At 37.6% G+C, this 14,362-nt stretch overlaps 1 protein-coding gene across 1 annotated transcript in view; it reads left to right on the top strand.

The window, feature by feature from the left end:
- Window positions 1-13,945, top strand: part of LOC134205204 (protein hedgehog) — a 57,972-nt gene extending 44,027 nt beyond the window's left edge. The window contains exon 3 of the mRNA XM_062680246.1: window positions 12,154-13,945. Coding sequence (XP_062536230.1) covers window positions 12,154-12,806 — 653 coding nt within the window. The 3' untranslated portion in view covers window positions 12,807-13,945. The remainder of the gene's footprint in view (window positions 1-12,153) is intronic.
- Window positions 13,946-14,362: the final 417 nt, after the last annotated feature.

The raw sequence follows: 14,362 nt of genomic DNA, 5'->3' as shown, positions 1-14,362 counted from the left end.
TCTGATCTTCTAATGTACCTAACAGAAAGAATAGATTGCGAACTATCTGGTAGTAACGTCAGTTGAAAGAAATATGCTGAATAGAGAGAGTATGAGTTGTTTCAAATATCAATGTCAAATACCGTTACGTCTATTTGAAAAATGTTTCTAGATTTAATGTTTCCAATTTGTTTCTTATAATGATTTGGAAATGTTCAGCCATAATAAATAAAACACTTATTATTTGACATCTATTTTCCTAAGTATCAGTATCATTCAAGCATGAAAAATTCACCAGAATCAGTGAAATGAAGAATCAACTGACTGGGAATGATTCAGTGATTCAAGCTTTAAAATAATCAAAACGACGCCGACCACGTCCTTGTAGTTAGTTAGGAAGTAGAATGAATATTAGTTGTTGTTTTTGCAATTAAAAGACCGAGACCTCTGCGTCTCCACAAAAAACACAGGAAAGTATATTGAAGAGACAGAAGGTATCGTTGGATCTAGATTCGCTCTGATAAGTGATGCGACCGTGTCAATTTTTTCATACACAATGATTTAAACTAACTACTTACAATCCATGTCAAAAAGTCACACTATGCTTTGTGCGATGGATTCTGCATTGTGAATGATGTTTTTTTGTCTTTATTTGAAAGACTTTTAACCCGAGGCTGGCTCGTCTCTGAGATGATGTCGCTTATTTCGACTGCAGCAACGAACAAATCAAATGATCAATCCGCCATGCACCATTTATTTACTTCCATTGTTCCACGATGAAAAAAATCACACCATGCATGTCTTATTGATTCTGCAAACTCAGATGGCGCAAACTATCTGCATACTTTTAATTTACTCCAAAACGAACAAGATATTTATGATGACAGCGAGATCATTCTGTGTGCTAAAAGAAACACGATCATCGGACGCGCTCTAAACATTTTTCTTACTTTTAAAATTACCCACTCGATCAAAGTAGAACAAATTTGTCTGGTGATCGAGACATCGTTCGGCCTACAGGAAAAACGATAGTACATGCACTAAACTTTATTACTAACTAACTGAGTTTGTTTATGTGAGTAAACAAAGTATAACTATTTTTTCTGATGATTTTTTTTCGTGATGGTCGATCATCCACCGATGGCGCTTGTTTTTGACTTTAGCACACTGCAGCCATCTGGTTGCCGCTTGTCTATACACAATGATGAACAAAGTGATCTCAATGATCTTTTAGCCACTTATCTTTAACCGATTTGCTTTCAACTAGAGGAGCATCCTGCTCCATTGTTTCCACACTGAAGGAAGCTCCGCATTCAAAAATACTGCATTGAAGGGTTAGATTAAAAACACAACGCCACTAACTTTGTTCAGACTACATGCCTTTTTTTTTGTATTAAGCACAATATGCACTCACTTTTTTACTAAATTTCAATTACTATGCTTTTCAGTTATTTCACAAACTATTCTGTAGACTAATATACCATGTGAAGCATTTTAAAAGATCATATACTTGTAAAATTTTAACTAATCTTTGTTTGCACAAAAGCAGCAGAACAATCATATAAGTTCTACTGCATATTTTTGAAAATGCGCATGGCCCGATACAAATATTTAAGAACAATTATGTCTCCCCCCCTCGGATTTTTTTTGCCCAAAAAAATATTTTGTGGGGGAAATTTTGATGATTTCAAAAATATTCTTTAACAAATCCGAGGAGTTTTATTGATTTTTTCCATTTTATTATTTATTTTTTATTGTCCCCCCCCCCTCCCTTGACCTTTCGAAGAACAGTAGGACATAATTTAAATTAAATATTTGTAACGGCCTTATTCGAATAATTGTTCTCTGACACCAACATTGTCTCATTGCCGGGAAGTATTTGTGAAATTTAGATCACAGCACATAGATTACCATAAATCTACATCGAAACTACGCAATAGGAAAATTTTAGCATCGTAATGACAACGCAGGAAAATTAGGAAGGCAGCGAAGTGATATCCTCCGGATAAGTATGTCTCCTCGTTCAAGTTGCCGGATATGGCGGTGGCCGTTATCATTTTATGGGTAAATGCATTATCGTCGTTCGATTTGTTAGCTACTCGTCTTAATGTTTCGAGTATCATCACAACAACCAGATGCACCGCAGTTTCTGAAGGAACTTTTGAAGTATCTAGATAAAATCTTTCGGAATTCTGTCGTAATGGCTGGCTTACTCTTGGAAATCTTAAAGAACTTTTCTCAGGGTCCCAGATTTTTTTTTCAGAATTACTGAGCGATTTCTCACGTAATTCTTTCTTGGAAAGAAAATACTCCAAAGGAATCCGTTTATGATTCTACACATGCGTAATTCGCAGAATTCGATGAAATTTCATCGAAATCTGAACATAACTGTTCAGTAAATAATATAACAGATTTTTAGTTATGTTGACAGAAAAAAAATGCTGTTCCTTTCGATTAAATTCATCGAATTCTGTGAATGAGCAGAAGATCATACTGGATTTCTTAAGGATTCTTTTTAGAATTTCCGAAGGATTCTTTTCTGGACTCTCGAATAAAAATGCATGTTTCCCATAATTCCCATAATTCCATAAAAAAAATCGCTTAATAAAGCCATTCGTTCTGAATTCTCCAAGACGATCCGTTAAGGTTTCTCCGGGGAATCTGATGTAGATCCTCTAAAGAATACATTGACGAGAGGAGGTTTTCTTGTGCAGAAATAAAAAAAAAAATGGTACCTTCCCTAAGTATCTACAAAAATGTTTTTGAATGTTTTTTTAATTTTCGTCATTTCCCGGTGTATTGACTATGTTTCCCCACCACTTTCATCGAAATCAAGTCCCACATGGTGCTAAAGAAATTTATGCTTTATCTCCCCCGTACAGGATGTTTTATTAACCTTCTAACGCCCAAAACCGCCTTTAATTTTAATTTTTGTAGGTTTTCAGGTTTTGAAAAAATATTGATTAATAATAATATATACACTTCAATGCATCTTTAAATGAGGTTTAAAGTTAATTTTCGAAATTCTACACATTTAAACAAAAAATTTAGTCATATTTTGTTCCTCATTGTTTTCGCTCTTATACCACTGTAGAGTGAAATATTTCTAACTTGGCATTTTTCTAGAACTTACCTTATTCAATTGAAGGCTATAGTGGTAAATGATACACCAATTTAAAAATTGCAATAAAACAGCATGGAATAGAAATTTTCAAACTTAAAATATGTTGAATAAACAAAAAAAGACATTTTTTTTCTTTAATTAAAAACTCGAAAATCTAAATTCTTTAAAATCAAAATATGAAAATGATGAAATCGTGAAATAAAAACTTTGATTGCCCAAAACGCGTTCAGATCGATTTTTGAAAGCAAAAAAGTGATTTTGAGCGTAAACAAAAAATTGGGTTGTTGAGAAACAACCGTCAAACCAAAAGACAAGCACCACACAAAAATCACAGATCGTAAAATGTATAGGGTAAAAGACCCAATAGTGGAGGAACTAAGCACGTTCTATCACTATTTGTTGGTTCACACCAAGTCCATACTTCATTTCACTTACCTCGAGTGTGCATATGAATGGTTATTTATTATATTTCATCCAAAAACTGAGCTAACTGCAGCAACACCCATATTTGTTTCCTTAAATGGTACCTCCAATTATTGGTGCAGTGTTCCAATAGTTGCGATAATTTTTAATTCGGGTTCTTATAGTTGCGAATCTCATTGTTTTCACATGGGACTTGCAACTATGGGAACACTACCGCTTGCAAGGTGCAAGGCTGAGAAAAACATAAGGTATTTAAATGATACTTTACCGATTTTACGGGATCCATAACTGTTTTCTGTTATTTCGTCTATTGACATGTCAACAAATTGGTAGACTAGATGGGTTGCTGCGTTCGAGAAGTGAATTTTGTAAAAATAGCACTACCGCAACTATAGGAACACTCACGACTATCGGAACTTTTACCCTACATAAATATAAGAAATCACGCGATGCCTAAGATAGAATTCATTGGTAAAAAAAGAACTTTCATTAACAAAAACAGTAATAATGCTCGATGCGCGAGAAAAAAAGGTCTAACTAACGCGTGGCACACTACGATCCCGTAGGGGAAGGATGGGCAATATGCCCTAGCTAAACATAGACTGCTTTTATGCCTTAGCTATAACGATTTTCATGGGTGTTTCTACCTCACGCAACAGTTAAACAATATAGCTAGCTGACGCCACTCATGAGGCAAAACGCCTTTTAGCAGGCAGCTCTTAGGGAACAACGTACCATGCGTCGGCACATCAGCATTCTGGTATGGACAGTGCGTGGAGACGCGAGTACATTGTATAATAGTTCCTCTAGGGCGTTTTGCCTCGCGAAATGTTAGATGTTTCATCAAAATGTGGAAAATTTCAGTTTTTCCTACATTCCTATCTATTATTTTGACACTTTTTTCGCCTAATCTACATAATTTCACGTCTAGTTTTATCAAGGCTATCCCAAACATGGTAAATATAAGTGAATACCCGAAAGTAGTTTTGCCCCGGGGCACTATGGGGAAAAGGGTGGCCATTAGTCGAAAAATTTACCATCTCCAATTTGTCTAATTTATATATCATATGAAAGTATATACCCTAGATAAGAAAATCGGAAAATATTGAAGCGCTATGTTTATTCAGTCAAAAGATATGGGCTGGCGAAGTGAAAAAAGCTGATAAAAATAAAAAATCGTTCCTTACTTTGATTTGTATGTTATGAAGTCAATTTTTATCCAAATATAAAGTTTTATATACCATTTCAAAGCCTGAAACCTTAGCTTTTCGATAGTTTGGTTTATTTTGCACGCAAAGATTAATATCAAAAAGTTGTAGAAGAAAAACTTTAATTATCATAATTCTTCGCTATAAAATGGTCCCGCAAACCTAATGTCCCCAAATGTCCCCTCATCTGTAAATGGGGGATTGAAATATAACCCTAGTACCACCTTTTAGTGAGTGATTTGCTTGCGCATATTTGCGCTTTTACGAGAACGCTGCAATCAAAGTTTTCTTGAAAATTGTAGTTTTTATTCTCTATACCTCGTAATGATTAGAAAATGAACAACATTATTACTAGAAATATGGTTGCTTGCTATTTTATGCATGCTGCACTGAAAAAAAAAAACAAAAAAAAGCTCAAAAAATATTGAAAAAAAAATTGTTTTCGCGGAAGACATTTTCTGAAGGGTTAACGATGGCCCTTAAAGGGTTAAAAAAGGTTCCTAAATAATATGTTTGGCCGCCCATTTGTATGAGAATTCCCCATAGTGCGGGGGGCGTTTTGGGGCCTCTTCCCCTATGCATCTCCAGGCAATCAGTGGCTTTCCTAAAACGAGAAATGCGGACGCGTGGTGCATTGTTCTTCATAATATACCAGGCCGATGCCCACGTAGCGTTTTTTCAACGCCACGTGCGCTCAGCGTTAAAATAACGCAGGTGACGCTGCGTTACCGTTGCACACCTGCGTCTTTTTAACGCGGCATGCACGCTGTGTTGAAAATACGCTACGTGGGCATCGATCCTAAGTATTCCTCCAAACACACGCGACGCGATTCTATCGCTTGGCGACTGCGACTCTGTCGCAATTGGTGCAGAAGCTTAAATGGAACACTGCATGCAGCGACTCAGCGATAGTCACGCGGAAATGAAATCACTTAGGCTTGGGAGAACCCTCTACGACAACATAACATCACTACCTTTTTTAATGTAAAAGCTTTCAATGTTAAATAAGTGTTAATGTAAAAGCTTTCAATGTTAAATAAGTGCTGTCAATGTTTGATAACTGACACTCATATAAACAGCTACGAATGAATTAAGATTTCTCGCTTAACTTTTCAAAAGGACCTAAGTAACATTTTTTCATGAATTAATTTGAAAAGCGCAATCAACAGAAAAACATGAAAGCTTTCGATTGCAGTACTCAAATTAATTCATGAAAAAAATGTTACTTAGGTCCTTTTGAAAAGTTAAGCGAGATTTGCTCACCATAAGTTATACATCTTCCGATCAAGTGCCCGATGGTTGCCGCTGCCAATATATAAAATAAAACAATCGCCAATGAAATACTGAAAAATATAAACATTTCAAGTTACGTTCCACTACAAAGTACTCAAAAAAGGACTTTTCGCTACATTGTAACTGCGAGGTGAAGCTCAATCCAGTATTGAGTCATTGAGCAACCAGTGATTTATTCAGCCAGCAATCGTAACCGCATCGTTCGAAGTTGTCGAACTTCAGTCCAACTTGTGAAATTGATGTATGATCAAGCTTTAGGCGTCCATGACGCCACCACTTTCAAGACCAATCAAAACAACTTGAATTATTAAATCCTGCTAACGAGTCTCATTTGTCAGCAGCAGTCGGTAGTGCGGTGGGAACTTGTCTCGGCAACACTACTGCCCTCCCCCGACTTTCCACTTTGAAAACTTATCGGTGTCATTGCACAGCAAGCACCCAATTTTGACACAGCTACTTGTTGTCTCGCTTTGGGACACAATGGAGACGAACGGTTACAGGTTTGATTGATTGTCGTTGTTGGCGGGTTAAGCGAAAAGTTTTGTACCTCAACTAGGCTTCGGCAATACGAACAGCTGCCTTCGGGGAACGGTCGAGGAAAGAACCTGAATGAAAGAGAAGCTCTTCGAGGGTATATCTCATTAATAAACCTTTAATCATGGTTATTACCGACTGACACTACAGCACAAGGCACATTCTGGCAGTGAGGCATCATGAGGGTATAATCAAACAGGACTGGGCGGCAGCGGGCAGGCAACTCGCATAACGAGAGACGATGTAAATAAATTTGATTTCGATATCGTGAGAATGCAATTTGCAGGATTTCCCTCGACCACGCAGCAATCATTCACACGGAGTTGTGCCTTCATTCATCCATCTTGCTTGCGGGGGTCGCACACTTCGGAACGGCAGTTCATCCAAACAAGCAACGTCGTGTCCAACGTTGACTTGAAACACAAGATTAACTCGGAATCAGTCATGCTCAAGTGCGTTAAATGTCAAGATTTATTTGTTGTGAAATTATAACAATAACAAAACCCGCAAAAGAGGCAGCAATCATATTCCACTTCGTTCAGATAGTCAGTGGGAACATCCGAGGTGCTTCCACCTACTCGCCCTCGGCTCCTCAAGTGGAGGACGACAGAAGAATCGTCGTATTGGAACGCCATGAGCCAAATGAAAGCGTGACAGAGAAAAGCGTTCAGCCCGGGCAGTCAATCGCAATATTCGTTGTCGAGCAAGCAGGGCGCGTACAGTAATCTTGTCAAGTGTTTATTTACACTTGTAGACATACAAAAACATGAACGTCTAAATAAATGCGGCCTCCTTCAATGGCCTTATCGGATCTCTGGTACTTTGAGGTTTAAATGGAGGTTGTTTTCTCCGTGCCATTTGTGTGTGATTACCTTTTCGAGAGATTTTTTTAATGAGACAACAGTAACTGAATATATTATTGTGCCTTGCAACAAAATGACAACTTTCGTAATCATTTTCTAAGGCTCTCATAGACGTGTAAAATGTATCCTCTCCGCAGTACAGATAGCACGTGCTATTAAAACATTTAACTCACAATCCACAACGTGTGGCCAAGTTTTCTAAAATATCAAAGTATTTTTTTCTTAAATTATGTTTTTCTTTGATGACAGTCTGGCGCCTATTTTTGGATGCGACTAACCGCTTTTTGGGGGGCAGATTTTTTATGTATAGTACAATATTTATGAAAATGTTAATACTGGCTGTGCATGTACTAAGACAAGACAAGACATAGTACAATATGGAAATGTTAATAAGCTCCGCGGTAAAACTAGAAAAGAAGAGAATTTCTCAAAAAACAATTATTCAATAAACTTTGTCTCAGCGACCCAACTGCTAACTGTGTTCGATATGAATTTTTTTAAAGATTTTCTGCAGTTATTTATTGGTGTTTCAAAAACAGATTCAGACGAGCCTAGTTTTGCGCACTGATGTGTAAGCTGGCAAGCCTACGTTACATTCCAAAGAGACAAAAAGTCAATGAATGAAATAAAACTCATGGGCCGCCATTTTGGATGCACGGGGCATCGTACGGCCAAGCCCAAAATATAAACCCAAGGCATGTGGTAGATTTACATATTTTCTTCATGAATATTAAAGCTTATCGATAGGTTATCATCACATCGCGGTGGAACTGGTTTATCATGCCGATGAAAATTTCATTCATGTCTGGATCGTCTAATAGATATTCGCTCCTGGAGTCTGTGGTGTGTCGATGACCATTTATCTGTCGATACACCCATCGACGTCGTCCAGCGCTGTTGCGCTGTCGGGCGCAGTAAAAGCTTCTCAAAACCAGGTGAAACAGAGTCGATGAAAAAACTGGTTTCTCGGTAGGATGCCTTTTCCTCTTCGTTAATCGTCGTCGGTTGCACATTGGAGGCTCTCGAAGAGCAATTCAACCAATACCAAAAGGCCAAGATTAGCAGCAACGGCAGCCGGCACCCAGTGGCGAATCAGCCACAGCTTCGAGGATGGGTCGTTTATTTTATTGAACACCACAACAGAACACCTTCAAACATTTTGGTATGTTGCCCCTACACTGTACATATATCGCTATTTCTGTGGGAATATGTTGGGAACTCCAACACGAATCAACTCGAAGACGGAAATATCTGTGATCAGATGGTCTTAGAAGTGATATTGGTATAAGAAATAAGGTAAATTGACAATTATTGCATTGCCTTCTCAAGTGAGTCATGCACGTTTATAAGCTATATTAAATGTAAATATACTCTATTTACCCATTAAACGCTTCTAGAAGAAAGCCAACAGCACGTAACAGTTTGTTAGTTGTTTAATAAACTATCAATTATTCCTCTTATCACGCTTCCCTTGTATTTAACTTCAAATTGCAATGCTTGAATATTCCACCATTCTAATTCTAATATATTGCTATAAGAAACAGCATCCGGTATTAGGACCCCTACTTTCCAGGTGGTACTGCGGAAATCAAGAAACCACATGAGTTAGCATTTTAGAATTTCACAACCTTCTGCGGCAAACATGCAGCAGAATGCAGACGCGAAGAAGAATGCAACCTAAAGCACGCTGAACTCAGCATAGGAAGCGGTAAAGGGATATAGAAACCTACATTTAATATTCGTGGTTTGTCTGTTCCTCTTTGCGGCTAATGCCTGTTTACTGCCCGGAGTTTGTTGCATGTGATTTGGTTCAGACGTGGGTCTATCCGAAAATGATAATGACAAACACCTGAACAAATCTCGTCCCGGACTGGAGTGCGATACCGAATCGTTAGACTATTAAGTGCCCGATACAAAAGAGCTAAGCAAATATAATCCTCACTCCGAGTAGTTCTTTTCACTTCCTAGAACTGAGAAAGGCAAACAGGGGAACACAAAGTACCAGAAACGGCAACCGATGGCAACAATCTGCTTATACTTTTTTTCAAATGGATAACGCTATTAAAAAATCATGAGATTCCAACAGAAAGTTGATTAGCCAAACGGATTACAATGAGCTTCTGCTTGCCTTCAATGTATAATCCGGGTCGGATGCAATGAGATTAGGCACATCGAGTACTTGCACTGTTTGTCATGTTTTTGCTTCTTAGAGTTATTTCGATTGGGAAAATAAACCCTCCAATTTTGTCGAATAATAATATTGCAATTATTTCTATAAGGGTCAAAACTATCTATCTTAATTGATATTCATGATAATAATAATGAAAATTAATTCACATGAGTCATAAGTAGTTTCAAATTATATTTTGCAATATTCCATATGCTAAGCGCTTTGGCATCTCCCTCTATGAAATATCTGTTTCCCAAAAAATCTATTTTAACTAGTTGCTTTTTAAAATCTCGAGTGAACAAAAAAGGTAAAACCGTAGCTTTAGACCACCATAAGGAGCACACCCTTTTTGAAAAAGTTTCAATATGCCCAGTAAAATACTAACGCGCCCTGTTTCACAATCTAAGTCCATCCATCCAATTGACCGATGTTTATGTAATTCAAATTATATGGCATGGACAAACAGATATCAATGAAAATTGTCCATTCCGGCTGAACGATGATTCCTTCCTCGTGGGTTCTTTGTCATTAATTTGTTAAGAATGACAGGTCGAACCCAAACATGTCAAAATAGAAAAGGCATGGGTCGATCCCGGATATATTCTGATGTATCGGTCCTATATAAGATCAGGAAGTCTAGTGAAACGGCATACATCCTTAGCTCATTCCTTTTTTATAATTAACCGACGCAAGACATTTTTCATTGCACACCTTTTATTTTCGGGTACGACTTCGTTCACTAATGTTGTATCCTTATTGCTATTAAAAAGTGTGATTCTTACATCAGAGGCCAATGGGAAACCATGATTGATTCCCCTAGCGATGCTAATGTTTTCCTTACGAAACAGCATTTGAGAATAGTAAAAAATAGTGCCAATTAAGGGATAAATCCCATTGAGTATATTTATCATATTCTAATCGATATTCGCATAACCGATATTATCATTTTTAATAGCGGTCAATTCTGAAAAGTGTGTTTCACACATACGCACACATGCATATACTTTACTAGCCTAATATAAAATCAGGACTATTTTTTAAATAATCGAGATGCGAACCCAGCATGTTCCTGCGCTATCTGCGAACTACTACACGCTAATTCAGAAAAAAAAACCCTGCTGCACAGCCACATGTAAGACAACAGCAGTAACACGATGAAGGGAAAATAGGAGAGAATGATGTAAAATGCCCACAAGGGGCAGAATGGTCCGACACATAAAATTAACCGTGAATATTACATTTCTGGTCGATTATTTTCATTAGGAAATTATATTTTATTAGGAAAAAATATTTTATTTTCACGAATTTGCGGTTCTTTTACCTTACCCGTATCATTTTCTTTTAATTCACTATGGTAAACCAACAACCATGTGTTTATTGTTTAGTTCTCATGCAATTGTGTTATTTTTTAAAACATTCCAAATTCGGTAGAAGATCCCAGTTCTTTTGAGTAGAATATCAGTTGTAATTGTAAATCTTATATCTTCACGTTGAAGTGATTCGATATTTCAGTTTAGTTTAGTTGAAACATCGAAAAAGCTTAAGAAGAGACATATTGGACCGTCCTCCCCTACAAGCCTGGCTTTTCATTATGCCTATCTTCATATCATCGCACAAATGCGCAACCAGATTGACAGGCCAGATAGCAATTGCTCTACCGCCGCCGCACACACTACCGTACCACAAATCACACAACATTCGATCGGTTTCTGGTCCCTTTGATCGAGAGGACCTCACGCAGAATCCGGCCAAAAGTTCGTAAAGCAGCCTCTTGCGTTCCCCTTCTGTTCGGCCCCGTTCGGCTATTGTTGCCCGCCATTGTCATCGATACAGTTTATTTTTACCTTCCTGACGGCCAGCCACGTTCACACACGTAACCTCAAACAACAGCTAAACGGCTATGCCGTATATTATACGTAGGTATTTGATGCCCCTGGCATGTCAGCAAGGTTCCACGCCACTAAGGGAAACAGATACGAATCACAACAGTGAAGAGGATGAGCTGAGCATCCCACGCAGATAATTGAATCTTGTTTCGTTTTGGAAGGAAACAGAAGAAAGAGAAAGAGGCTCAGCCCTTCGGGCTGCTTGATCGGTGATAGAAAAAGGAAGGAACTAGTGCGGCTAAAAGAGGGTGTAATAAATCAATAGATAGTAAAAATGTAAACCACAGCATGGCGCCGCGGTACCTTTTTAAGCCATTTCAACTCTGTTTATCCTATTAATCTATTGTTGTGCGTTGTGGGTATCTGTTTCGGAATGTTCACGGGATTTGATTTCAGCCTTATTGCATTCATTCTTCTATTCTATCTTTTTGATAATGAACAGCGTTTGTGGGAGAGTTTGAAGTTCTTGAGGAAACCCGCAACTTTTTAGTTATAAAGCGTTTAAACTACATTGGTCTCAACACATAATCACATATAATATAAAACCAAAGGGGGTTGATTAATGAATACCTTAAGTTTAAACAATTCTGCTTTTATTTTGTAAACATAATTTTACTCTTTTTAAGACTCTCTGAAACTAACTTTTTTTTTTCCTATTTCCATTATTTTACAGATTCATCTCAAACGAACCACGCAAGTGGATGCTTCACGGGCGACAGCACAGTACAAACCGCTGACGGTGAGAAACGAAAACTCAGCGAGTTGCAAATTGGAGAACGAGTACTCAGTGTTGATGGTACGGGTAACACCGTCTACAGTGAAGTGATGATGTTCATGGACCGCGACACCAGTCAAAGCCGAGAATTCGTCCACATCGAAGCCGATGGTGGCACGCAGCTAACAGTCACTCCTGCTCACTTGGTAATGGTGTGGTTGAAAGACGACGGCAAAACACTCTACTTGTTTGCCGATCGAATACAGGAAGGCGATTACATTTTAGTGAACATCAACAGCGTTCTGGAACCACGAAAGGTTCAAAGGATATCTGCCAAGCTGTCACAAGGAGTGTATGCTCCATTGACCAGGGAGGGAACGATTGTGGTGGATTCCATAGCTGCCTCGTGCTATGCCCTCATAGACAGCCAGACAATAGCTCACCTTAGCTTCCTGCCGTATCGAGCAGTGCAGAAAATTATGAATCTGTTTAGGAGTAGTAGTCAAAGTCGTAGCTTGAGTCTACCTCGACACGAAGGCATTCACTGGTATGCCAAAACGTTGTATGCGATCAAAGACTTAGTCATACCAAATGATTGGCTCTACCACTAGCAATGCAAAAAACAAAACTCTACTCCTTGAATAATTGTTAACTTTGTAAATAATGTATATTACTATTGTAACTGAATCAAACAAAACGACTGTTGTCTGAAACAGGTGTGAAACAAAGTAAAAGGTAGAAGCGAGAGGGTATGTGAGATCTACTTAACTTATACTCGAATGAAAGCGATAGTATTGTGAGTGCGACATCCCATCCGGCTGATTTGGGGAAATCAATACAAATGGATAAAGTGCGGAAAGGGACAGGAAAAGTTATTCTTTTGGCTTAGCAAAACTCAGAACGTTTTAGAAACGTTTCTTGATATTGTAACGCAAAATCTTGACGAGAATAAACAAATCGGTTCGTTCTATTTTAAATTTTAAACGATGTCTAGTGCTGATAAGTAGGATCAATATCAAATAATTTATTTTTAATTATGTTTGTATAAAGATATTCGACGATAACAAATTGTAATACGAAACCCAAAAACTAAATTCTTAATTATATTTTGAACAAATTTGGCCAGTGACTTCTAATCTGCTTTTCATAACAAGTGCAAAACGATTTATAGGAAACGGAATGCATCCATGTAAGCGATAAAACAGTTAGATTTGATGTAATATTTATCAAATAGCCTTACGAGAAAAGTGATATCTAATTATAATTTATAGTTTATATATAATGACAAATAATTTATGAACAATTTGTAACTCAAAGCACTCGTGTAGATATAGATAATAAGTTTAGAGCTTAAAAGCCGAATTTCAAACGCACTGAAACTTATGCATTCCGACTCAACGTGAAACGTTTCAACGGATACGAAAAACAGAAGCTTTCACACCACTTAACCGTTTATATAAACGAAAGCTTCGCGCCTTCGTTAACATGCTAACGCATAACGGAGGCTAACGCTATTCATATATGTACATATGGGAGGCAAACGAGGAAGGCATGGCTGAGGAAAAACTGAACGAAGCGCAAATCTGTTTGTAATTTAGCTTCGATGAACAAAACGTTACGATAATTCTGCAGAAAGGCATCTGGTGTCGTTGTATTGCATGTTGTTTTTGTAAATATAGCCAAATTGAAAAGAGCGTGGTCAAAATGTAAAAAAGATCTAATAAACAAAGTTGTTATTAAAAACAATGAACACAGTTAGTTTTGTACACATAGAACATTGAGAAATATTTGTTTCGTAGTGGAACACTATTAAATTTATTAAAGACCTGTCAATTATTTAAAACGTTATGAAGAAAATGGTGGATTGTCTACTTAGTAATGTATAGAAAGCGTTTGCGAACTCCGTAAGGTAGGCATTTTTTGTTAGCATGTATATCGAGAAAGTTATCATCACTGCTAGGTGAATTGAAATGTGTTTTTGCTTTACAGCAAATATCGATAGAATTGCTGTGGCCAAATTCGAGCGTCTCTGCTTCTCCGGGCCTTTTCGGAACTGGTATTAGTCCAATCGGAGAGAAGGCAATCAAAATGTGAGATTGCTTTCCACCTTTTTCCAGCTATGAGACCGTTGCAATCGTATAAATATACAGCTGATGAAAGTCCGTTG

This window comes from Armigeres subalbatus, chromosome 1 (assembly GCF_024139115.2).
Source record: "Armigeres subalbatus isolate Guangzhou_Male chromosome 1, GZ_Asu_2, whole genome shotgun sequence".
NCBI classification, from domain to species: Eukaryota; Metazoa; Arthropoda; class Insecta; order Diptera; family Culicidae; genus Armigeres; species Armigeres subalbatus.
This window is presented reverse-complemented; position numbering and strand designations above follow the sequence as displayed.